This window comes from Lepidochelys kempii, chromosome 8 (genome assembly GCF_965140265.1).
Source record: "Lepidochelys kempii isolate rLepKem1 chromosome 8, rLepKem1.hap2, whole genome shotgun sequence".
NCBI classification, from domain to species: Eukaryota; Metazoa; Chordata; order Testudines; family Cheloniidae; genus Lepidochelys; species Lepidochelys kempii.
The window spans coordinates 14,395,137-14,422,985 of record NC_133263.1 but is presented as its reverse complement, the minus strand read 5'-3'; the positions used below and the strand labels follow the sequence as shown (position 1 = coordinate 14,422,985).

General features: G+C 39.1%; 1 protein-coding gene and 1 non-coding gene across 15 annotated transcripts in view; both read left to right on the top strand.

Moving 5' to 3' along the window:
• RAPGEF6 (Rap guanine nucleotide exchange factor 6) overlaps nucleotides 1–27,849 on the top strand; it is a 227,820-nt gene that overhangs the window by 45,118 nt on the left and 154,853 nt on the right. For all 14 annotated transcript variants that reach the window (XM_073355602.1, XM_073355601.1, XM_073355600.1 and 11 more), the window contains 3 exons: nucleotides 297–353; nucleotides 4,196–4,279; nucleotides 25,161–25,230. In XM_073355602.1, coding sequence (XP_073211703.1) covers nucleotides 297–353; nucleotides 4,196–4,279; nucleotides 25,161–25,230 — 211 coding nt within the window. The remainder of the gene's footprint in view (nucleotides 1–296; nucleotides 354–4,195; nucleotides 4,280–25,160; nucleotides 25,231–27,849) is intronic.
• Nucleotides 24,395–24,510, top strand: LOC140916671 (U5 spliceosomal RNA). The gene has a single exon (XR_012160588.1). It is a non-coding gene; the product is annotated as a U5 spliceosomal RNA (small nuclear RNA).

The window sequence follows — 27,849 nt, the reverse complement described above, 5'->3', positions numbered from 1 at the left end:
GAGGCAAACAAAACAAAGCACAAAATATGCAACAGAAGTATCTCTGTTCTTATACTGTTGCTATGGTTAATTCTAGTGTGTAGGAGTGATTTAAACAGAGAATATGTTGTGTTTTATCTATTTGGATAATGAAAATTTCATTTAAGTTTGAAGTTATGGTTCAAGAAGCAAAGCCAAATTTGTAGTCTTTCATATGACTTCCCCTGATACTTAAATAAAGTGATATTGCTGAAAGATTAATAGATTTAAAACATTTTTAGAGTTCAAAATCTAAATTAAAGTTTCATTTTTCTCAGAATAATGTCTTCAAGTGCTCGCTATGAAAGATACAAGGGCAACCAAGTTCTTTTTTGGTAAGTACATTTAAGCCACAATCATCACTCTCATAGTGGAGAAATCTAGTGCTTGCTTGCTTGTCAAATTATATGTGTCATCACAGATCCTAACGAGTGCCCCCTCCTAATCACTGACTAGGATTGTTGAGGGGAATCCAAGCCTCTGTGCTCTGGATTTCCAGGGTGTTACAAGTTCCTGGAGCTTGAACAGAGTCTAGCCCAGGGGTCTCAAACATGCGACCCATGTTATTTGCTGCAGCCCGCCAAGCTCCCTGTGGCCGCTCCAAGTTATTTCCTGTGGCCGCCAAGCTCTCCTCACCCTCAGTGCGCTGCGTCCCCACTCTTCTGCCTACCTCTAGGCTCTTCCTGCCTCCAAACAGCTGTTTGGCAGCACTTAGGGCTTTCCAGGAGGGAGGGGGGAGGAGCGGGGAGCTGCGCACTGAGGGGAGGAGGCAGAGAAGAGGCAGGGCAAGGGTGGGGATTTGGGGAAGGGGTTGGAATAGGGTCAGGGAGGGGGCGGAGTTAGGGTGGGGACTTTGGGGAAAGGGTTGGAATGGGGGTGGGGAAGGGGTGTGAGGAGGTGGGGAAGGGGCGGGGCCTCATGGAAGGGGTGGAGTGGGGGTGAGGCTGAGGGCGGAGGGGGGGGTGTCAGTGATGTGGCCCTCGGGCCAATGTCCTCATGTGGCCCTCCTGGTGATTTGAGTTTGAGATCCCTGGTCTAGCCACTGCCCAATCTCAGGGTCCCTAGGCACACACTCTCAGGATGCAGACTTTCTATCTGCACCCTGAGTGTTAGAACCCCTCTGGGTGCAGCACTGCCCTTCAGACTCCCTGTTAATTAAATACACCCCTCTCCCAGAACTTCACACCAAAATGTGCGAAGTTTTTTTAGATTTACAGTGTAACTCACTCAGGGGTATGCAGTAGTTGTGAAGCAGTCAACACAATACATGCACACATTGCCAATTCTAACATCTTTATGCTCTTTTATTCTTAATCACGTAAAGCACAGGAGAATACAGATCATATAAAACAATACATGTCTGAAACCGTAATGTCCCTCGCTTTCTAGCTTGTCCTTCTCTTGTGAGACCTTGGAGGTTCAGGAAGGACGGTAGGCAGGCAGAGTCCTCTATCCCCTTGCCTACCCTGCCCTGCCACAACCAATCTCATTTTACTGTGGTGCAAAATGGCTCACTTTATAGACTCCAGCTGGGGTCACCTGCTGCTTTTGTTCTGCCTCCTGGAACTTTCCTTTACTTCCAATGGACTTTACTTTACTTTCCTTTCCTTTACCTTCCTTAGATAAGAGAAGGAAGTGTCTTCTACCAAGTAGAGCTATCCCATAGACTCAAGGTGTGCTTCACTTTGAAAAGATGATTGTTGAGTGCTTATCATTCACCATTGTCTCTAGCCTGGCAGAGACATGACACAGCCCTGCTAACTCATGGGTGATCAATCTACATGTAGGCTTTCCATTATAGTAACTTCATGTTACAATTGCATAAAATCATAATGCAGAAGTGGTACAGAAAGAACCAACAAATTGTCATATATGTCTTCTTGTAATTGTGAATACAAAATATTGCAACATTTAAGGTTGACAAAAGTAATTTAAAAGTCTATTTGAGAGAGAAGATGGGTGAGGTAATATCTTTTATTGGACCAACTTCTTTTGGTAGAGACAAGCTTTCGAGCTTACACAGAGCTCTTCTTCAGGTGACCTTGGGAAAAAAGTTCAAAAACTGCAAACTCGTAAAAGAGAAGGGGTTTGAAGTGAAGGACATTGGGGAACTTAGGGACAACATCTAAGTGAAGTGCTGTCTGCAGAAGATTGGATCCTCTCTCTAGGACAGGGCATGCTAGGAAACTGTTCAGAGACAATATTAGAAAAGAGAAACTTAACTAATATAGAAGTGTAAAGCCTGAGATTGCATCTTTATTTATTTTCTATATAACTTGTATGTATTTCTTTTCCTTACTATTTCATCTTTGAATCGATGGTATGTCTACACTAAGAAATAAGCTCGATTTTAGAGAAGTTGATTTTTAGAAATCGATTTAATACGGTCGATTGTGTATGTCTCCACTAAGCGCATTAAGTCGGCAGTGTGTGTCCTCAATACCGTGGCTAGCATCGACTTATGGAGCAGTGCACTGTGGGTAGCTATCCCACAGTTGCAGCAGCCTCCGCTGCCCATTGGAATTCTGGGTTAAGCTCCCAGTGCCTGATGGGGCAAAAACATTGTCGAGGGTGGTTTTGGATACATGTCGTCAGTCGCCCTTCCCGCCTTCCCTCCCTCTGTGAAAGCAACGGCAGACAATCGTTTCGCACCTTTTTGCCTGGGTTACCCATGTAGATGCCATACCACGGCAAGCATGGAGCCCACTCAGCTCACCGCTGCTGTTGTGAGCATTGTAAACACCTTGTGCATTATCCTGGAGTATGTGCGGAACCGGGCTATGATTTTTCTATTAAATAAACTTTGTGTATATTTTTACCACAAGCAGGCCTCTGGTGTGCAAACTTTGTGGAATGTGTCCCTCTAAAGTGAACTAATAATAGGGGGTCAGGTTTCATTCCTTTAGGGGAGATGAAAGGGAAAAGTCTGGGAGTCTGGTGGTTAAGAACTCAGGGAAATTGATTTGGAGGGTTCTTGGGACTGGAGGGGGTTTTTGAGGTCACTTTGGAAGTATTAACTAAGCTGGTGGAAGGTTGAGACCTTTATGTTTGTAGGCTGGCTACTGGTGGCAGGGCTCTGAGCCACCATAGTAATACAGCATTAAGACACCCAAAGTTACAAGCAAGGTGGTGATAGAACCCCTTACTAGTTTCAGTGATTCCCAAAGCATCATAGTTTGGAAGCTTGTCTTATTGGTCCAATTCCTGCTGGTGAATTCCTGCTACCTCACTCACCTTGTCTCTCTAATATCCTGGGATCAACACAGCTACAACAACACTGCAAATAAGTATATTAGTAACTTTGAAAATTAATGGTTGTACAAATATATTGGTTGAGATTTTCAGAAGTGCCTACAGAATTGGACCACATAACTCGCATTAAAAGTGTGTGCGTGCACATGCGTGTCCAAAATATATTTTTCAAATGTATGTGTATGACGCATGAAGAAAAACTGATATGCTTGTGGACATGGTATTGGTTTTGCAGTAGATGGCACTCTTTCCTTGGAGTTGGTACTGACCAGTTCCTCTTCATGTTGTGAGGGGCCTTGATCTTAGGGGAAGCGCTCTAGCACTGGGAACTTAAACATTAGATCTGACTGCTATTGGTATTTAAAAATCCTGTGGCACTTAGAAATAGCTAGGTATGTTAGTTCTAGTGTATTTGCTAAACTCCTGTTTGGACAATTAAATAGTTTATCTAATTTTGTCCCATAGTTTGTTGTGGGATATATATATATATTTTTTTTCTTGCATCCTTTGCTAAACTTATTGTGCATTATTAAAATGCTAAAGAATTTTAGTACAGGATGAAATAATTCTTGTATATGTAGTTGATAACATGCTTTGGAATGAAAATGTTTTAAATACAAGTGAACATAATTTTATTTTTGAATATTCATTTTTAAATTGACTCAAAATATTGTAAGATTTAGGGTAAAAGTAAATTTCAGCTTAAAATTCTGCACAGGCCATTCTATTTCAATATAAATGAATACTCCTAAAATGTTAATTTGTGGGAGTGTATCAGCAACGTTCTTGGACTTCAATCTACAGTCTAAATCTTCAGTATGGTAAAATGTGGAGCTTCAGTACCAGGGTGATAACTTAAATAACATATTTTATATTGCTGTCAAATAGATGATAATATCAGTTATTTTGATTTTCTTTCCTACAGTTCAGAAACTATTGCAAGATGTTGGTATATTCTTCTTTCTGGGTCTGTCCTTATGAAGGATTCCATGTTTTTACCCCCATGCAGGTATGTACAAGTTAATTTAACTGCTTAAAGGGACACTATCAACATACACTTCATTGCATATGTTAAAAAGATTACCTTAATTTTTTCACTTTTAATAACTTAAAAATAGAATTTTTTTCTTTATTTTTGCATTTCTCTCTGATTGAACATTGAAGATCAATTGTAGCTTTCAAAATTACCAGGCTCCCTTTTTAGTTCTCTGTGTGTTAGAGTTCACATAACAAACACTGCATCAGTGGTACTCTTATTTAAAAATGTCTCCTGTTGATTATAGTTTAAATTTAGGGAAAAGTTTATTTTTGTTTTGGGCTCTTTAATAAAATCTTATTTTTACAAAAATCTAAATTTTGGGCCATATGAGTTGACATTGTTCGTTTTCTCTTCACAAATGTGACTGTGTAACAGTCTATTCCAGGGGTCTCAAACACATGGCCAGTGGGGTTATTTTCTGCAGCCCACCAGCTCCCCACAGCACCCTCCCACCCAGCATTTACCTAGAGCGGCTCCGGCCTGGCGTGCACTGGGGGCAGGGCAGGCTGCCTGCCTGCCCTGCCACCACGCCGCTCCGGGAAGCGGCCGGGACCTGGGGGAGGGGGAAGGGGCACAGGGGTGTGTGTGTTGCACTGGCCGCTCCTCCAGGTACCTCCTCCGAAGCTCCCATTGGCCGCAGTTCCCCGTTCCTGGCCAAAGGGAGCTTTGGGGGAGGTACCTGGAGGAGCGGCCAGGGCAAAATGAGGGCATGATCCTTCATTGAGGCCTCTAGGCATCACAACAATATAAAAATAAATAGCTAATTATGACATAAACGTGCATCTCCATAATATTATTTTTAGGGCTGTCAAACGATTAAAAAAAGTAATCACAATTAACGACATGATTAAATGATAATAGAATACCATTTATGTAAATATTTTTGGATGTTTTCTACATTTTTCAAATATATTGATTTCAATTATAACAATACGAAGTGTACAGTGCTCACTTTATATTTATTTTTATTACAAATATTTGGACTGTAAAAAAAACAAAAAGAAATAGTTTTTTTCAATTCATCTACTACAATTACTGTAGTGCAATCTCTTTATCACGAAAGTTAAACTTACAAATGTAGAATTGTGTATGAAAATATAAAAAAATGTAAAACTTGAGAGCCTACAAGTCCACTCATTCCTATTTCTTGTTCAGATAAACATGTTTGTTTACATTTGATATGCTGAGATAATGCTGCTTCTTGTTCACAATGTCACCTGAAAGTGACAACAGGTGTTCGCATGGCACTATAGTAGCCGGCGTCGCAAGATATTTATGTGCCAGATGTGCTAAAAATTCATATGTCCCTTCATGCTTCAACCACCATTCCAGAGGACATGCGTCCATGCTGATGACTGGTTCTGCTTGATAACAATCCAAAGCAGTGCAGACTGATGTATGTTCATTTTCATCATCTGAGTCAGATGCCACCAGCAGAAAGAAGGTTGATTTTCTTTTTTGGTGGTTCAGGTTCTGTAGTTTCCGCATCAGGGTGTTGCTCTTTTGAGACTTCTGAAAGCATTCTCCTCACTTCATCCCTCTCAGATTTTGGAAGGTACTTCAGATTCTTAAACCTTGGGTCAAGTGCTATAGCTATCTTTAGAAATCTCACATTGGTACCTTCTTCGTGTTTTGTCAAATCTGCAGTGAAAGTGTTCTTAAAATGAACATGTGTTGGGTCATCATCCGAGACTACTATAACATAAAATATATGGCAGAATGTGGGTAAAATAGAGCCGAAGACGTACAATTCTCCCCCAAGGAGTTCAGTAACAAATTTTATTAATACGTTATAATTTTAACAAGCATCATCAGTGTGGAAGCATGTCCTCTGGCATGGTGACTGAAGGGGCATACGAATGTTTAGCATATCAGGCATGTAAATACCTTGCAATGCCAGCTACAAAAGTTCCATACGAACACCTCTTCTCACTTTCTGGTGACATTGTGAATAAGAAGTGGGCAACATTATCTCCCTTAAATGAAAACATACTTGTTTGTCTTAGTGAATGGCTGAAAGAGAAGTAGGACTGAATTGACTTGTAGGCTCTAAAGTTTTGCATTGTTTTGTTTTTGAGTTCAGTTATGTAACAAAAAAAAATCTACATTTGTAAGTTGCACTTTCATGACCGAGATTGCACTACAGTATTTGTATAAGGTGAATTGAAAAATACTGTTTCTTTTGTTTATCATTTTACAGAGCACATATTTGTAATAAAAAATAATATAAAGTGAGCAGTGAACGTTTTATATTCTTGGTTGTAATTCAAATGAATTTATTTGAAAATGTAGAAAAACATCCAAAAATATTTAATAAATGTCAACTGGTATTCTATTATTTAACAATGTGATTAAAACTGTGATTAATCATGATTAATTTTTTTGTTAATCGCATTAGTTCACTGTGATTAATCGACAGCCCTAATTATTTTTCTTATTCTATTACTTAGACGTTTTGTTTTTCTTTATGCAGATTCTCTGTCAAAATAGTGTTTTACTATCTAGTTTATCAGTAATGCAAATTAGTGTTGTGATGGGACTCACAATTTCAGTTTGAAATTGATTGAATACTTCATCAGTCATTGAAGGATAAATTTAACACACACTGTATTTACATCTATGCACTCAAATTTTATGGTAAACTTACAGGACTGAAATGCTTTTGAGCTTAGTATCTAACCAGAGGCAGGAAATCAAACTCTCAACCATTCTGGAGTGAAGTTCAGCAATGCCTGAATTTTGTCACAAGTGGGTATGTGCATAAAGCCTAGATAAAGACTGCATTGAAATGGTGTGCTTACTTGAATTTAAGGAGTGCATAATTTAAGTGACTTATGTAAAAAAATAAATTGTAAGTCTGCCATAAATTATTAATGAGATTACAACTGCTTATATAGTGGAGAATGAGGGAAAGCGGCTGCCAGGCTATTATAAGGGTAAGAATGTTCTGTTGTATGACACTGTTTACAGTCTATATCATGTGGTTCTTGGTGGTGTTTTTTGGGGCTACTTAGTTAGTGAGATCATCTGGGAAGGAAATGAACATTCTTTCCTTTTGGGTAATGAGACAATGTGTATGATGTACAAAAGGCGTGAAGGAAAAAATATATTTGGAGCTCAACCACCTCAATTAAGTAAATAACAGTTGTTGTTTTTGTTATTTAACTATGAGAATGAAAAGCTTCAGAGATATTGGACTCTTCTATAATCACATAAGACGTTACAATTATGTCTTGCTCTTCTAAGCAGAATGTTAAACTTTTCTATGAAAAGAAAAAAATGGTGGCAAAAGAATTGAAGTAGTTCTACCCACAGTCATATGGCACTAAAAGAAATGAAATTGTCTGTTAGAAACACTGCATGTTTTGCCTGGCATGCAAAAGATATTTGATAAGAAAGGAAAACTTTAATGTGCAAACTTTAGTCAGGCTCTGCACAGCACTCTGATCTTAATTTAGCATTTCAGAGCAAATTTTCTCATTAACTATGTACTCTAGATCAGTGATTCTCAACAAGGGACGCACACATCCATAGGAGGGTACTCAGAGGTCTTCCAGGGGATGCATTAACTCATCTAGATATTTGCCTAGTTTTACAACAGGCTACATGAAAAGCACTAGCAAAGTCAGTACAGACTAAAATGTCAGACAGTGACTTCTTTATACTGCTCTATATACTATACACTGCAATATAAGTACAGTGTTTATATTCCAATTGATTTATTTTATAATTATATGGTAAAAATGGGAAAGTAAACAATTTTTCAGTAATAGTGTACTGTGACATGTTTGTATTTATATGTCTGATTTTGTAAGCAAGTTGTTTTTAAGTAAGGTGAAACTTGGGGGCACGCAAGTCAAATCAGACTTCTGAAAGGGGTACAGTAGTCTGGTACACTGCTCTAGATACATTTTAAGAGTCACATTGCGCTCATATTTGTGATCATGTGTGATTATGATGGAATACTTAGGCACCGAGATGTCCAAATCCTCTTTCCAAACACACACTTAGTCAGTAATATACAGAATGTAAGTATATTAATATATTGCTGTGTACTGTTTACACTGCCATAGCTGTTAGATAATAAAAAATGCATTGTTTTACACACTAGATTTTGAGACTTGTACAAGTCTAGAGAAAACTGTGTTGTGACAGAAGGTAAAGAATTCATGCTAACCTACATATTTTAGTATGGTTATTTATTTAACCAATAAGCTCTGATTCTTTGTACTTTTTTAGTGTTCTAAATCTTGATTGTTTATAAACACTTCACCTCTTCACTTCAGTTGATGATGTTGTATCTTTTTTTTAAAAATGTGGTGTGCTCAAGCTTAAGCTTGGCTAAGATAGAATGCCAATAATATTTGAACAAAGAAAGAATGAAGGATATAAACCATCAGAAGTGACAAGAAGACTACAAAAGTATGAGTAACAATGGACCATGTCTAAAGCCAAAAAATTTCATATTTTGTAATGAAATAGACAACTTGGTGCTCCCTTTCCTTTGACAAATACAAGCGCTTATCCCCAACCCCAGACCAAACAGACTAAAATCGTTGTGCTCAGGTTGCACACTGTGAGAGCTTCAATGTGAATGAAAGATTAACCATTTATGAATACTGTGCCCAATAGTAGTGTGGTACATTTCAGGTTACTTTTTCGCATCTGAAGACATGTTTTCTCTCTGTATGCCATATAGTGGAGTTGCACATTTTAGAACTGTCACTATTTTAACTTTTCTTGTGAAGCAGTTCCTTAGATAGTTTTGTTTTCTTGATCTTTATAAAATCTAGACCGTCTTCTCAGGTCTCTGCCATCCCTTACTTTGCCATGCAGGTTAATACTTGGTGTACCCCAGCACTGTGCCAACGTTTGCCAATTTTAAAAAGTAATACGAGGACAGAAAAGCACTTGGGATGCTGCCTGTTGACCCCGGCTCATTTGATGATCTGTTTAAAATAAAATATTCAGAACACACAGGAGGAGGTTGAGCCCACACAATATAACTCCCCCCTCCCTCTGACCCTGTGAAAACACACCTGTGCAAGGGTCACATGTTTGGGGCTCTGTAGTTCCTACGTGATAGGCAAGGAGCAAGTGGACCTTGAGAAGAACTATTTTTTCATTTCATTGGGCCTCAGCAAAGATTTCTGGTAGAACAGAAGACTGTCTTTTTTCTTATGCACACTCCCACAAAATACTCCCAACCCATACATGAGAGGATTTGGCCTGAGAATGGCCAGGGATCGCATGGTAGCACAAGTTTTCAGGGAGCCATGCTGTCATGGATGTTGAGGGCCTGAGCAATAGTTTGGAGCCACTTAAGCCTCTGTGTGAATGACCCGAAGGCCATGGGCTTTCTCTATAGATTTTGAGAAATGATTAAGTTCAGGTACCTTGGCCTCTGCATGGGAAAGCAAACCTTCCTTCCTCCCTTTATTCCCCTCTTCTTCATTCAGTGGCAACTACAAAATGTATTATTGCATATTGCTAGGGTATGGAGCTTTGTTTAATTTGCCTCTCTGCCCCAGCTTTCGATATCCTCTAGATATCCCCCTCCTGGGGGGTGCGTATCACTATCTTATTGTCCAGCCATTTCATAGAATCATAGATGATCAGGGTGGGAAGGGACCTCCGTAGGTCATCATCTAGTCCAACCCCCAGGGGACAGTGTGGGGACCCAGGCCGGCTTACTACTCCAGGACCCAGCCCAGGGATCCTGTAAATAGAAGCTTCCTGCTGCTCCTCTGTAATGACCATCAATGGTGTATTATTTCCCTGGGCCACTTCCCCTTCACTCCACCACCTTCTTCGCCCTCACCTCAGGGTACTCAGCTGGTCAGTTTCAGGAGCCAGCCACTGCTCTGTGCAGGGTACTTGCAGTTCTCTCAGTCCTTCACAGACTCAGTCCTTACTTCCTGGGCTCCCAGCAGCAACTGACTCTACTCTGCCAGTGCCCTGCAGCTCTCGTTTATGTGAGCCTACTGGAACTGGATTGGTTGTTCCCTGCAACTCCTCCCTGATTGGCTGTGCTTCCCGCAGCCTCTCTGGGCTGCTTGGGGGATTCTCCTCCATAGATCCTTTTGGGGGAAGGCATGGTTAACTCCTTTTATGCCTCTGGGGGGAGCCATATCTAAATAATATTTGTTTTTATTTGCAGCTACTATGGAAGGATATCTAACTTGCTTCTGGAAATCTGAATCTATTTATTTTCTCTAATGAATTATGTGGAAAAGAGGGTTTGGAGCACATAATGGAAAATATGGTCATTATGAATCTGACATCTCTTGAAAAATAAAATGTTTTATACATGTAAGAATCTTTGAAATGGAAGTTGTCGATCCTCCCTAGTTTAAAAAAAAAATCCAAATGTTCCTATTCTTTAAAAAAAGGCATGACTTGTACATTTGTTTATAAGATGCCACTTACCTATTAAACATTCACTGCTATTCTAAGTTTTTGGGGATATCGGGGAGATTCTCTTAATTCATAGTTAAGAAAAGTGATTGTGTCTTTGCAAATTAAGTCTGAAAGGGCAAATGCATTGCTGTAGATATGCTGAACGTTTGCTGGAATGAGTTATACATTAGAGACAGTCTTGATGATCTCTCAAGGTATGCACAATGTGCCCAGCCTTTTGATGGTGTCGTCATCAGCCACGTGGGGAGCCAGTAGACCACTGTCGAAATATGTCAGTGGGCACGCGTTAAGGATATGCGATTTGAACACAGCTATATGATGGGGTCATTAGAAAAACCCCATATAAAGAGATTGGCCACACAATTGCCCAGTCTTGTTCGAAACTGGTTCAGAGATGACGACAGGTGCCTTGGCATATCAAAACCTGGGGGACAGACAGTGGGTCAGTGATGAGAGAGTAATTAACTACTGTTGTCACTGACCACTTGTTGCACCAATTAGATTCCACTGTCATGTCCTATGGTAGCATAAATGACCATAAAGGGCTTCAAGAAGATAGGTGAGCTGGAGGGTGGTTGAAGGGGTCTGCGTACAAAGGTAGGTCACTGTTTTCATGGATCTTGGCAAGTTTTTTCACTGATACTGTTCAACGTGTACATCAACGACCTGCCAGCTACACTCTTGTTCAGGTTTATCTCTGTGCTAATGACATCTGCTGCAGCTACCAAGCTCAGTCCTTCTCAGAAATTGACGAGGTCTTGAATGGTGAAATGTAGCTGCTGGCAGACTAACGTAGATGATAGTCAAGCTTTTCCAAGACAGTTTTTAGTGTATTTCATCTGTATAATTCAAGCATTATTCACAAATTTCTATGTTCTTTAAAATGGGGTTTAACTATGTTCAGAGCTTATATCGAGAAAGCGTTTTGAAGGCTGCTATTTATGAGATAGTTCTATAGTAAAGAGTCTCAATATCTTTATAAAAGCTGTAAGCCACTTTAAAAAATGGGTGGGTTATATTAGGATCCCATACCACTTGAGCGTGCTTTTTGGGCCTTGCGGTTGAAAACCAAGTACTTTAAAATGTCTAAGGTCCTGTTCCTGCAAACACTTAAGTACATGCTTAACTTTACTGCCACGAGTTGTACTATTGAAATCAACGGGGCTACTCATACTAGTAAAATTAATCATGTGCTTAAGTGTTTGTAGGATTGGGGCGTAAGTGTTGTGGCTCTATGAAATTTATATTAAAACTTACATGAAATGTGATGCTATTTTTGAGGAAAATATGGCTGACAAATTCAGGCCACATGCTGGATACCTGCAGGATTTTATCATTCCAGTTACTTTTTTAGCCATCTCAGAGTGTAACTATGTGCAATCCGTAAATTTACAAGGCAGTATTTAGTGTTCTGTAGACTTCAAATGAATCTTCTAGTGATTCTTTGTAAAGTTAGGGAACATTGGCATATCCACATTATTTTACATCTTCAGGATACATGGAATGTAGGCCTAATTTATAAAGACTAGGGTATCCATATACTAATGTACCTTTATGCTGTTAAAGAACAACACAAGAATTCCCGGAGTAAAGCATAATGTGTTTTACTATTTCACTTCTGAATTAAGTAAAGCTGAAATAAGCATTTTAAAATCCTATTTTTGTGTGGACAGATGGAGTGGAAAACTTACATTGCTGCTCCTTACATTTGGATCCTCACTAATGTTTTAATCAGAAACCAGTTTCAGGTTCTTGGACCAAAAGACACATCGAATTTTATTCTTGATGTTTTTATTTCAGTTGTGGTGAGGTAAATGAATTGATGTTTTGTTTGTTTTTAAAAGGTGTTTCTGGACCTTGTATAATTATATAACTGATAACTCACGTTTTCTCTTCATGGTGTATGTTAGCTTACAAACTGTTAATTAAGAACAGCAGTGAATCAAAGAAAACAAGGTCTACTGCAAATGAGGTGGTTTACAAACAAAAGCCAATGAAAAGAAAAAACTTGTTTTAATATGTGGAAGGCATTTATCTTGCAGCAGTGTTGCAGACCAGTGACTTGATCTCACAGTTACTAATATAGATGTTATATCTGGATATCAAGCAACAGGTGCACATACTACTATAGTTATTTAAAAGCTGCGCTCAAGGCTTAGAGAACTGACTTTTCTGGGCTTCAGCCAGCAAGAAACTAGTAGATTCCTAATATCTAGTTTAAGACTTTGTACTCCAATGAATAAGCTTTTTTGGTTATCTAAATATTTAATCAATGCTTACTGTGTTTTTAAAGAAAACTGTTCAAAGCCTCCTTTGGGCAAACATTAGCCGTACAGTCTCGATAAACCAATACATTATAGTCTCTAAGGTGCCACAAGTACTGCTGTTCTTTTTGCGGATACAGACTTAACACGGCTGCTACTCTGAAACCAATACATTATTATGGTTGAATCGTCTGACCACTTCTTTTAATGCTAACCAATAATTGGATAATAATGTTGTAATTCTAACCTAAGCCTTTCGTAGTTCTGTAAGTTAAAATAAAGAATGCAAACAAATGAAATTTCCAATAGATATGAAATCTGTTTCTCATACATTTTTTAACATTTAGCTTGACATTTCTTTTTAGAGAGGTTAAAATTGGCAATTGGATTATTTTCATTCTGCAAGCCTTAAAGAAGATATAACATACTGTACCAAAATTAGGATTTCCTGTTTAAATTATCAGCTGATGCTTTCTTTGCTTTCATTAGATTGTCTAGCCTTTAGTTTTGTTTCCCTGGAGGTGTTGCTTTATTAGCCTTGCGCTTTGTCTGAATAATATATTTTTCCAGTTCTTCCGTATTTCTATCCCTGTGTAATACTAAGAAGACTTAAGGAAACATGCTTTAATTTCATAAGGAAGTGTTTAGTGTGTAAGATGGCTATAATACGTTGTAAACCTAATTTCTGTAGCTAAAAGATACACTGATCATCTGACATCTACATGAGAGTTCAAGGCTTTGTACTGATCTAGCTACTGGGCATCTCCTCAATGCCTGTGACTTCATATGAGCACTGTATTACACTGAAACAATGGACTTGTCAACCAACAGCAGGATACTAATGAGTGCAGGAGATACAGTTTACAGGAGCTTGAACTATGGGACTGACTCCTAAAAGAGAGAAGAATCGCTATTCTCTTACCACCTTCAGAATTAAATGCACAACTTTGTTTTTCAGTTTAGTGCTCCCTCAGTTTCTTCATAGACTCATAGATATTTAGGTCAGAAGGGACCATTATGATAATCTAGTCTGACCTCCTGCACAACACAGGCCACAGAATTTCACCCACCACTCCTGTGAAGAACCTCTCACCTATGTCTGAGCTTTTGAAGTCCTCAAATTGTGGTTTAAAGACTTCAAGGAGCAGAGAATCCTCCAGCAAGTGACCCGTGCCCCATGCTACAGAGGAAGGCGAAAAACCTCCTAGGGCCTCTTCCAATCTGCACTGGAGGAAAATTCCTTCCCGACCCCAAATATGGCAATCATCTAAACTCTGAGCATATGGGCAAGATTCACCGAAAATTCTTTCCTGGGTAACTCAAATCCCACCCCATCTAATATCCCATCACAGGCCATTGGGCCTATTTACCATGAATATTTAATTACCAAAACCATGTTATCCCATCATACCATCTCCTCCATAAACTTATCGAGTTTAATCTTAAAGCCAGATAAATCTTTTGCCCCCACTGCTTCCCTTGGAAGGCAATTCCAAAACTTCTTCTCTGATGATTAGAAACCTTCGTCTAATTTCAAGTCTAAATATCCTGGTGGCCAGTTTATATCCATTTGTTCTTGTGTCCACATTGGTACTGAGCTTAAATAATTCCCTCTCCGGTATTTATCCCTCTGATGTATTTATAGAGAGCAATCATATCTCCCCTCAACCTTCTTTTAGTTAGGCTAAACAAGCCAAGCTCCTTGAGTCTCCTTTCATAAGACAAGTTTTCCATTCCTCGGATCATCCTAGTAGTCCTTCTCTGTACCTGTTCCAGTTTGAATTCATCCTTCTTAAATATGGGAGACCAGAACTGCACACAGTATTCCAGGTGAGGTCTCACCAGTGCCTTGTATAACAGTACTAAAACCTCCTTATCCCTACTGGAAATACCTCTCCTGATGCATCCCAAGACCAAGATGCATTAGCTTTTTTCATGGCCATATCACATAGTCATTCTAAGATCAACCAATACTCCAAGGTCCTTCTCCTCTTCTGTTACTTCTAATTGATGCGTCCCCAACTTATAACTAAAATTCTCGTTATTAATCCCTAAATGCATGACCTTACACTTCTCACTATTAAATTTCATCCTATTACTATTGCTCCAGTTTACAAGGTCATCCAGATCCTCCTGTAGGATATCCCTGTCCTTCTCTAAATTGGCAATACCTCCCAGCTTTGTATCATCCACAAACTTTATTAGCACACTCCCACTTTTTGTGCCGAGGTCCCAAAACCGATTTGTTAAAATAAGATTAAATAAGATTGGTCCCAAAACCGATCCTTGAGGAACTCCACTGGTAACCTCCCTCCAGCCTGACAGTTCATCTTTCAGTAGGACCCGTTGTAGTCTCCCCGTTAACCAATTCCTTATCCACCTTTCAATTTTCCTATTGATCCCCATCTTATCCAATTTAACTAATAATTCCTCATGTGGCACGGTATCAAATGCCTTACTAAAATCTAGGTAAATTAGATCCACTGCATTTCCTTTGTCTAAAAAATCTGTTACTTTCTCAAAGAAGGAGATCAGGTTGGTTTGGCATGATCTACCTTTTGTAAAACCATGTTGTATTTTGTCCCATTTACCATTGACTTCAGTGTCCTTAACTACGTTCTCCTTCAAAATTTTTTCCAAGACCATATGCATGGACACAATGCATACCCAGAACACAAGTAAGCAAAAAATCCTCAGGCGTAATTTCTAGGTATTTCAGTGGGAGAAGTTCTTGCTAGGGAGAGATTATCTCCATTTCCTGAGCAGCACTTGGATACCAAGATAAATTTGGGCCGTATAAGTATTTACATTGTAGTGATCTGTTTTTAATAAAAAAAAACATGTTTCAAGTTTGGGGTAAGATTTTACTATTGGTCTTCTTTGTACAGGCTCAGCGTGAAAAGGGTTTTTATCTGGTTGCAAAAATTGTCTTGCTCATTTGGAGTTTTTTTTATTTAGTAGCTTAAATTTTTATTTTTTTGTTTGCTCTTTGCACTGCCACTAAGTTTTGTCTCTTTTCCATTCTCTAAACATTTTCATTTGCCCTTTCTCATGCCCAACTCTCTCTTAATTTGACTGAAGCTGAACTTATTTTATCCTTGTTTTAAACATTATATACAAAACTGTTACTATCTTATTTAGTTTGCAGAGTCAAGTATTTGTAAATTAGGAGATGCCAGATTAAGGTTTCTCGTGCAATTTTAATTTTGCTCTGAACATATGTAGTATCATTTTTAATTATATGATCACGTACTGCGCTTTTCCCTTCAATTCCTGCCTCATTCAGTGCACAGGATGGGTGGTGCTCAGAACTAACAGCTGTTCATTTTAATTTTCCTCATTCACTTTATGGCCGCTGTCTTATTTACTGCACGCTTATCCAGAACCTGCTGTGAATGCACAAATATTCATAACCTTGTCATCTTTTGTAGGGTGCTCATTGTTGTAATTTTTGTGTACGTCATAAACATTAGTGAAATTATTTTTGCAAAGAGATAAGTGTCTCAGTTCCATTTTACAGTTGGGGAAGACAGACTTGTTAAAGGGTCATACAGTAAGACTAGATCTTGAATCCTCCTGACTCCCAACCCTGTGCTTATTCCTTCAGCCATGCAGTCTTACTACCAGAGGTGCTGAGCATTCATAGTTCCCATTGATTGACTGCAAATGCAGTTGTCAGTGCTCAGCACGTCTGCATATCAGGCTCCAGGATTCTTGAGCTGAGCACCCAGAAAACAAGGAACACCTAATTAGTGGCCACCTGCCAAAATTTTGCTTTGTGACTGCTCAGATTACATCAGAAGACTGTGACAGGGATAGAATGGAGTTCTGTGACATTCAGCAGCTTTACGCACATGAATCCTTTTGATTCCTACAATACTGAACTATATTAGCTGACCACAGGAGAAAGTTGTTAGGTGTGGGTGTGTGTGTGGGGGGAAATGTGTAGCTTTGGCCACATGCTGAGTTGAGGAGGTGATTGAGGGAACCTACCATAATAGTGCCCTCAAACTAGAGGGCCATGTACTGGATCTAGTAGAGGGGGATTGCAAGGTGGAGCCTCTCTTTGGGTTTTCCCATTCCACAGAGGTTGCCTGCTTCTGGGATTCTTGGTGGAGCGTGTGCTGCTGCTGCTGCTTTGGTGCCAGTTTGGACCTGGCCCTTTAAAATGTCTGTGTCCAGTTGTTTTAGCAGGCTCCCAGAATTTAGTAGATAACACAAGTGACAGAAGGAAAATGGTGATTTTTCAGAAGGCTATATACTCAGCCAAATGTGAACAGAGTATCACTGGACAAAGAAAAGGCACTTCTTTCAACCTAGGACTTTTTCCCTACTGAGTTTTAAAGGCCTGATACAAACCATGGCGATGTTCTATCTTCTCAAGAAAAGATCACAAAAATCTTTTGTAGTAGAAGTGTTAGGCAACCTAAATATAAGGGTTTGCTACCAGCTGTTCCTATAAACAACAACAATAATCATAAACCTTTACAATGTGCTATCAAATAAACAATGTTTCGTATTCCTTACAAAAATACAGGCCTAAAAACCTTAACTGTGTCATAAGTTGTCAAGGTTCCTTCCTCACTCTGAACTCTAGGGTACAGATGTGGGGACCTGCATGAAAACCTCCTAAGCTTAGTTTCACCAGCTTATGTTAAAACTTCCCCAAGGTACAAATTAATTTTATCCTTTGCCCCTGGATCCACTGCCACCACCAAACTTTAACTGGGTTTACTGGGAAACGTAGGTTGGACACGTTTTCCCCCCCAAAATCCTCCCAACCCTTGCACCCCACTTCCTGGGGAAGGTTTGGTAAAAATCCTCACCAATTTACATAGGTGACCACAGACCCAAACCCTTGGATCTTAGAACAATGAAAAAACATTGTTTTCTTACAAGAAGACTTTTAATAGAAGTAAAGGAATCACCTCTGTAAAATCAGGATGGTAGACACCTTACAGGGTAATTAGATTCAAAACATAGAGAATCCCTCTAGACAAAACCTTAAGTTACAAAAAAGATACACAGTCAGAAATAGTTATTCTATTCAGCACAGTTCTTTTCTCAGCCATTTAAAGAAATCATAATATAACAAGTACCTAGCTAGATTACTTACTAAAAGTTCTAAGACTCCATTCCTGTTCTATACCCGGCAAAAGCAGCATACAGACAGACACAGACCCTTTGTTTCTCTCCCTCCTCCCAGCTTTTGAAAGTATCTTGTCTCCTCATTGGTCATTTTGGTCAGGTGCCAGCGAGGTTACCTTTAGCTTCTTAACCCTTTACAGGTGAGAGGATTTTTCCTCTGGCCAGGAGGGATTTTAAAGGGGTTTACCCTTCCCTTTATATTTATGACATAAGTCTTACAAGCTAGAGTTAAGATTTGTTTGCTTTCCTTACAGTAGAGTAGAGTTAGTTTATTTCATTTTAATAGAAGTCTAATTTATACATCAGTGACGGTCTGATTTTATGCACAACAGCAAGGTATATGAAAGTTGATGCTTAACATCTAGTCTCTTTTCACTGAGTACAACAATCAGCATATCAATTTAGGATAGACCTGGCATGTAGCCCATACTGTGTGCTGGATTTTTTTCCTCTGTCTGACAATCTCCTAACATGATCTCTGTGACTTAAATTCCAATATGTTTATGCAACTTAAATTGAACAGAAAATATCTCTTTTGTAATTATGAAATTATAATAGGTGTGCTATTAACTACTTGGCAAGTACTGTATTTTACTATGTTTACATTATGACAGCACTCACAATGTACTGTGTATTTATCAAATAATAATGACACTATTTTACATGAGTAGAGCGCCTTTAGGATAGATATGCACTATAGTCCGAGCTTTACAGTTACAAAAAACCCCCAAGAGTCTTGTGAGAACGGGTCCCAGCAGGGTAAGGAGACACAGAACAAAACATTAAGCTGTAGCAAAATGCAAATTCTGAGGCTGTGTCTGTCTGTATGTGAGAGAGCATGTGCCAAATTCCACAATTATGAAATCATGGAATCCATAGGGCTTTAACTCAGATGCATGGGGTAGTTCATACCTCTCAGAAATATAGTTTGTTTCTTTTTGAACTGTGGAAGGCAACATTCCATGAGAGCTTAAACTTTTTTGTTAATTGTATACTGAGATTTTGGAGCACAGTTGTGCAGCAAAGGATGAATTCTGAAGCAAATTACACAGACAGAGAATTACAGAATATATGGGGCCCAGAGAATAGTATTTCTTTTACTCCCACAGCTAGCGTGCATGCTCGTTCATTTGTTCTCACTCTTGCTCTCAAAATCAATAAAATAAAGATAGGACTGAGGAAAGTATGGAGAATTTCCTGCCTTTTTTAATTCAAGTAACTGATGAACAACTTGTTAATTTATGAAATGCAAATAAATACATTTTAGGAAACTTTTTATATGAATTTTTTTATAAACAATAAAAATGTTGAAAACATCATTTAATATTCTTCAGGTATAATCTAATTATAGTGCACTTGTTATTGTCTTGAAGACAATAACTAGCCAAGTGAATATTAGGACTCAGATTCTTAGATTAGTTAGCAATTAATCTTCAGGTGAAAGTTCTGCAAACAGATGATTAATTGGTTGAAGTTGTGCTGTGCAAATATATTTACATATATTCTTCCACCTGTGCCAATAAGACTTACATGAGTTACTCTACCAGCACTAATGCATGGTACTGTTTGTAAATCTTCTCACTGGGTTGGGATGGAAAACAAGATGTCTTTCTGAGTAATTTCATAGCGTAGTCTATGCCTACTCTAACCATTGTTTCCTCATGTTAATGCTGTACTATAAGCCAAAGAAGAATTATTATAGCTCTTAAGCATTTGTTGAAATTTGCTGGAGGTTCACTACGTGTGCTCAAGTCAGCAGAAAGCTAATTGATATAGCACTGAAGCTAGCCATTTGTATTTCATTGAAATGTGTGCAGTAACTTATTAAAAGGAATGTTAAAATGATTATTTAAAAATGTGATCTGGCAAAAAAGAAGTATCTGTGAAAGCTGTGCTTACGTAGTTCAGTCAATAAAACAGTACATGGCATGGTCAGTCAACTAAACTTGACTTTATTGACTTGCAAAGGTGAGTCATTTGTTCTTCAGGGTTAGCAATGAGTTTTGTTGTCACTGGAGCATAACCCATTCAGATTGAATGGTCAATAATTGTACAATATTTTGATAATGTAAAACCGACTGTGTAAGGAGCTTGACGTTTCTTACAGTCAGAATACACTTTGCATTCATTCATGTTTATTCTCACTTACGCAATTACCAAATGTTGTGACATCAGTAAAGGGATGAATTTGTGAATGGTTGAATCTTGTGTATATTTATATAAACAAAGTAGTATTTTGACATTGAAATTATATTGATCCCCCTTAAACGATATTCTGGGTAAAATATAATTTACTCATAACTTAAATATACGTGTGTGTGTGTGTGTGTAAGAAAAGTATTTACAGTTTCTCTAGTTTTAAAAGAAAAGTGAAAAATGCTAAAACTGTTTGTTCAAAAATGCAGTGTACTGTATTATTTTAAAAATATTGTCAACTTTTAATTTCAAGTTGCATGGGATTGAAACTAATTGGCTGAACTGTTTAAAGAAATGTTGAACCTAAAGGAGTTTTGTTTTAAATATTTTTGATAGGTAATCGTTTTGAATGGTAACATTTTAAACTTTCTTCTTAACACTTCTTTGTATTCAGATTTCATCAGAAAGTTAAAAAAGATATTAAACTATTGTGTATATGTGGTAAATAGGTACAGTGTCAATAAGGAAAAAGTAGTCCCATACAGTGCAGCACCACTAAACCTCACTGTATACTGAAGTGAAATAGGAAATCACTCTTGAAGGTGAATTAATTTATTACCCTATAGCTAATGAAAGAACTTCCCCAATGTTTTAATTCTAGAAGAATTCTATTGCAGGATCACAGGACACTTTGGATAGATTCGTTACTGTGCAGAAATAATAAAATGGAATTCCAACCAGTCCTGACCTGCAGATGAACTGCTTGAATTTCCTTATATTTTATAATAGCATGAATCGTGCAAAGAGGGGGCAAACCAGTTATAATCATAAGAATCAATGGAATCATAAGAACGGACATACTGGGTCAGACCAAAGGTCCACCTAACCCAATATCCTGTCTTCTGACAGTGGCCAATGCTAGGTTCCCCAGAGGGAATGAACAGAACAGGTAGTCATCATGTGATCCATTCCCTGTCGCTTGTTCCCAGCTTCTGGCAAACAGAGGCTAGGGACAAACATGGGAGATTGTTTGGGACTGTGATGTCTGGGTCATGCACTGTATGGAAGAAGCATGACAGAAGACACAAAATTTATCCAGCAGCTGCTAGTGTGGATGTCCCACTCTGAAACTGACACATTTCAATATGGAAATCATGCTGTAACAGCCACAACTACTCCTTTTCTTTTTGCGGATACAGACTAACACGGCTGCTACTCTGAAACCTGTCATTATGCAAAGCTTCTTTACTATTACAGTACAAGCAGGGAACATTTTAGTCATTATCATTACAACTCTGCGGCAGTTGTTCTAATTAAAGGCTATAGTTTCCATGATACATTATCAAAATCCAGAATTTGACCGTTCAAATTGCAGTGTTCCCACTGGTCATAATGCTTTATCATAATGACTATTAGGATTGTTAACTTTGTTGCTTGGAAAGATCTGAGGTTTCACTAAAATAGCTGCATGAAGCTGTCTTTTATAGTTATCTGTGTTTCTGGGACATAAAATTTTAAAACATCCACTGAAGTTAGTTCATCCTTTTTCAATGCATGGATAGCTGTTTTAACCCTTTCACTATACGTGTTCCAGTATAAGCTTTCTGTAATTTGCCCATGCATAAAAATGTAGTGTCTGTCGCATCTAAAGTTACAGATGCACCTGATGGGTTGATAATTTGTTCTCCCTTCCCTCTGTGCTGCAAAGCAATTGGTGCTTATCCTGTTTGTTCTTTCTTTTCACACTGTTGCTTTTTACTCTTATCCTTTTATTCCTCCTTTTTAGTTTACAATCTTATTAGCTCCTTCCCCTTTTGTATTCAGTCACTCACCAGAAGATTACATGATTCTTCATGTCTTATAAGTGCCAGAGACAGCTATTGGGAATGAGCTGGTGGTTCAGTGAAGCTGAGCTGCATGTACTCTCATGGCCAGAGTTGAGTTTTTCATAACCAAAGAATTGGCTGCAGAATCAGTCCTTTGCTACAAATTCTAAACTTTCATTTAAAAACCCTCCACAAACCTAGCACTTGTTTGTAAAGGTAACCTTTCAAATGTGATCTGAGTATAAACTAATGCAAATGAGTGTACATTGGTTTCCTGAGTTTTTAGGCAGCCTGTGAAACAATATTTTTGAGAAATATGAACCACCCTCATTCATCTCAGCAGGTTAATTCTGAATCCTAGTAATAATTTCAGTCATTTAGCATTTTAATCCTGGTAGTTTTAGTAGCGAGAACTAGCTAATGTACTCTTCAGCTCAACTTTAACATAAGAATTTGTGTGTTCTAATATGTGAAGCGTGTTGTATTCTGTGTTGACTGCAAGAGATGGTACAAGTGTAGATCCAATTGTCTGACTATCTTACGACTGGGATTTATCTCTAAATACTGTTCTCTCCAACCACTGTGGATTGATCTTCTCCTATACACTAAAATGACTTCAAAACAAATGCTGTTTTATGGTTTTAGAAAATAGCAGATATTGGTAAATACCTGTAAAAATCATTGTGACATGTCCCCATGTGCAGGGGACAAAGAGTGGGGATTTCTGATAAAATTGAGACCACTGACAATCCTAAAATAATAGACCTTCAGAATGACTCAAGGAATGTACTACAGTGAGGAGGAGCAGTAATGAAAAACCCTCATTTGTCCTTGGCCTAGCCCCTCTAATTTGAGATTATATGTTTATAATATTAATTTCTCCCTTTTTTGCTAAATACACAAAAATGGCTTAGGCTATTGCACAAAATGTACAGTGCTGAACTCTGTAAATCATACACGTCTAAGCTCTCTTTCTTGGAGGCATATCTGACTTTAATGTTGCTGATCTCTTCTCTGATATCTCATCCCCATAGCATCCAAGGATACATATAAGTCAAGAGTCTGCATCAAGTTATTACATGTGCTAAAATCAACAGCTTGTTCAGTGTTTTTTTAAAAGCAGTTTTGGTTAACCCCCACCACAACTGCCACTGTCTCCTGATAAGAAAATAACTACATGTCAAAGTGGGGGGAAACAGACATAGGAGAAAACTCATTATAGTCTCATTGTAAATCTGTAGTCTCAGCTGAGACTTCAACTCTGACAGAGAGAGCACGAAGAGCAACACGCTAAACCAGAAAGCATTAATACACTGAGTTATTATGTTGATCCTCTTTCTAACCTGTTCTCTCTCTTAAATATTTGGCCAACTTTTTTTTAAATAATCACATGCTAGCTCCTGTAATTTTGTCTCTTTCCTAATATAGGAAGTTTTGAAAGTTTTGATAACACTTTCTGGAGAAACTCATCCTTATTAGAATTCTTAGAAAACAGCACTTTCCATTTATCGCTAATGGTTATCAGCACTATTTTTATGAAATGGCCAGATTTTCACTGCTCTGAGGCTGTTTTTGTATTACTTTGCCACTGTTGCATTGTGTGACCATATGCATGTCACTTAACCGGTCTAGACCTCAGTTTATGCACTTGTAAAATAGTGTGACAAAGTTCCTGCTCTGCCTTGGTGGGTCTGGCGCTTATTGGTGGATTTGCTCGCCTTGGAGCTTCACGGCAGCCCTCAGCTTGGCTGTTTTTCTCAACCCACAGTCCAGGTCGACGACTCCTGTGTCTGACCAGGAGTTGGGAGGATTTGAGGGGAACCCGGGCCCGCCCTCTACTCCGGGTTCCAGCCCAGGGCCCTGTGGAATGCAGCTGTCTAGAGTGACTCCTGAACAGCTGTGCGACAGCTATAAGTCCTTGGGCTACTTCCCCATAGCCTCCTCCCAACACCTTCTTTATCCTCACCATAGGACCTTCCTCCTGGTGTCTGATAATGCTTGTACACCTCAGTCCTCCAACAGTCCGCATTCTCACTCTCAGTTCCTAGTGCCTCTTGCTCCCAGCTCCTCACACGCACACCACAAACTGAAGTGAGCTCCTTTTTAAAACCCAGGTGCCCTGATTAGCCTGCCTTAATTGATTCTAGCAGCTTCTTGATTGGCTTCAGGTGTTCTAATCAGCCTGTCTTAATTGTCTCCAGAAGGTTCCTGATTGTTCTGGAACCTTCCCTGTTATCTTACCCAGGGAAAAGGGACCTACTTAGCCTGGGGCTAATATATCTGCCTTCTATATACTCTGGTTTCTCTTCAGATCGTATAAATGTTTCGCCTTTTATTAAAGATTCCCGTGGAGAGGAACATTTATGAGTTTCTATCCAATTTTTTGAGGCTTCATTTCGGTGAAAAATTACTCTCCTATAGTCATTTGGCCCGACCGTGTCACAATAGATACACTGTTTTACCTAGTAAAACGCCAAATGGTAACAGTTAGGCAGGTGGCCTATATTTGTTGTTCTCTTATTGAAAAACAAGATGTGAAGCCTCTAATTTGTACTTTTACTTAATAAAAATTATGAATATATGTAACCTTTGTATTCCTGTAAATGTCACACATCTTTCCCCTCTGTCTTGTTCTACACCCACATCTTATACTTTCTTCCTATTTATATTGTCAGCTTTTTAGGACAAAGCTGTTCTTTTCTTTTGTCCTTTGTCCTTTCTTTTCCTTTTTTCCTTTTCCTAAGCAGCACCAATCCAATAGAGTTCTGTTCATGACTGGATTCTCTTGACACTAGTATAGTATAAATAATAATTTCACAAAGGTATCCTGCTTATATAAAGTACTTGGAGATGCTGTGATGAGAAGTGCTGTATAAATTCAAAGAATTATTAATGACAATGTGAGAAAATTAAATTTTAGTCTCAAGTATAGTAGTTTCCACTAACTTTCTTTCTCACCCTTCACTCCCTTAGGTTATTGAATTATTCAACTTCTGTTAACAATTTTTACCCCCAAAATGGGTAAAATATAACATTTTTCCACTTTTTTTTTCCCAGTTTTGGCAAGCAGTCTGGAGGAAAAAGAGGATGCGAGTGTATTATATTGGAACCTTCTGAAATGATCGTGGTAAGAATAGACTTTTAAAAATGTGCTTAATGCTTCTGTATATTTTAGCAATTGTTTTGTACCTGGTAACAGAAGGCTTTTTGTAAAGCTTCTTATAAAATTACATTAGAATTGGTCTGATTTCAATTCTACTCAGTGCCACCTTTTCATGACAGCAATAGCTATGTAAATTTAACTAGATGGGTAATGATGATGATTAGGATTGTAATGTCAGCCTTTCTAAAATGACTCATTTTTTCTGTTTCACAGACCCACAAGGACTAATTGATTGGGTACTCCTCAGTCAGCATTAGTCAGTCCTACTATATATGTTTATATATTTTATCTCCCATTTTATTCCTTTTTCACTAGCTCTCCCAGACATGCTATCTCTGTTAGCTAAGGTACTCTTGGCCTTTGCAGCTCCACTTAATATGAAGACCTGTGGTGAAGCAGGGAGGAATGTAGGGAGCAGTGGTGGAGCCAATTTTTGCAACTGGAGGAGGGACAATGGGTCATCGGTTGACTGCGGAGCGAGCCCAACCTGCATTCACGCGGCAGCAACAGCTCCTATCCTGTGAAGTGAGGCCTGGCTCCCCTCTCCAACTGTTGTGACATGACAGAGTGACTGGTGGGCCAAATTTGAGTGAATGGTATTGCGACATGGCGCAAAGGATTGCAGCACCACATAACTCTGTGCGCTGTGTTGCAATGTCCAGAGTGGGTAGCTGGGCCCAGCCCTGTAACACAGGAGCTGCTACAGCCAGGTGAGTGGGGGGAGTTCTCTCTCTCCACCCCGTGTGAAAATGCATGCAGTACATCTCCTTTATTCAAAGGAATAATATGCTTGAAAAGGCACACACATACCCTTAAAGGCCAATTGGGGGGGCAGTTTCACCCTTTGCCCCCCCCCCCCCAATTAGCTCCACCACTGGTACGGAAGGTTAGCCAGTGCATGAAATCTGACTCTTGGATCTCAGATTTATTCTGCCTTTGCTGTTCCCGGCATACCTGCATGCTTTGGAAAAGCTATGGAAAAAGCTTTGGGTTTTTTAGGATTATTAATACTGCCAAATTCAGTTTGTGGATTGTGATTTTGGGTTTTACCCACACTGACACACAAATCCTATCAACAGCTTGAACACTGGAGCTGCTTTCCCAGAGTACATTCCCAATATTATTGTCCTCTACACAGGGCTCTTCCAGAATGTACTTGCATTGCACTGGGACCAGGCAGACCTTCTTAGGTTTGTCTTTTTGTTGTGCCGCTGTCAGGTGTGATACAAAACTATTGTGGGACTATAATGTCTCTGCGGTGGCTGAAAGGCTCCTAATTGGTTACCTCAGTCTAGCTTTCCAATCCAGCTTCCCTTGTTTGTAAACATGTTTAAGTTAAACTGATAGTGACAGTTTAGAAACCCTGTTTGAAATGACTATACTGACAACGGTCAGGATCTGAGCAATAAAGAACAATGTGTCAGATGCCCAGTAATATTTGGCTTCTGTCTGTGGCTTATCTGATTTTAACACTCTCTATTCAATGTTCTGTACCAGCACAGACACTTGGGGTATAGTTTCTCCCTAAGAGCAGATGGAGGCAGTTCATGAAGTCTTTTGGTGACATTACACCTCAAATTTGAGGTCTAGCTAGTCTGTCTTCAGTTGTTACATCCTTCACTGGCTGGAGAGAGAATCCTCACGGTAGCTGGGCTGAAGCAAGCTTTAAAGGCCTAAGAAGCATGGTGGCATGCTATTGAATGAAGTAGCATTGATAGCCCATGTGAGGTACGAACAGCGTACATGCCTACACTCCCCTAGCTGGCATCCATCATGACTGACTGTGGCAAGGGTTCCAGGCCCCCCATCAGGGGCTCAGGAGGTGTCTGACTTTTTTGAGGATTCAGGTACCCTTCTGCTTCAGTGTCGGGACTGAACTCTGACACTGAAAAACAGGCCAGCAGGGAGGGAGTCTAACGCCAGTTTGTCAAAGAGGAAGGCCCTTGGGAAAGCACAGATTGGACCCAGCCCTTCTCCATGCACAGAAGTCCTCAACCCAAGAACATTTCTTCTCCCTGTTTCCCCCCCGCCCCAGCCTCCTAAAAAAATAGCCCCTTCCTCTAAATAGAACACAGCGAGTGAGTGAGCAGGAGACAGAGCGGAAGGTGTTGACTCTCAGATCTCCTGTGAGTTTGCTTTAATGACAGTTAGGAAAATCATCATTTTACTTGTGAACTGAGAAAATTTGATCTGGAATCCTTGAGACACAAACATAGAGCCTGATGTGTCATTTGGAGCAGAAACTCACTTCAAGGCTAGTTTCAGAGTAGCAGCCGTGTTAGTCTGTATTCGCAAAAAGAAAAGGAGTACTTAGAGACTAACCAATTTATTTGAGCATAAACTTTCGTGAGCTACAGCTCACTTCATCGGATGCATGTGTCTAGTGTCACCCTTGTCCCCAGCTCCCACTCCTGCTGCTGGGTGTGTGTGACATTATTAGAAGGCTAAGATCCTATCTCCGTATGATGAGGGAGATGAACTATAATCCAAACACTGAAGAAAGGAAATTACTAAAGAGGGAACATTGCCTCTTAATACCTTTAGAGGCAGAGTTTAAAGTTTTGGAATATATCTTGTAGTGGT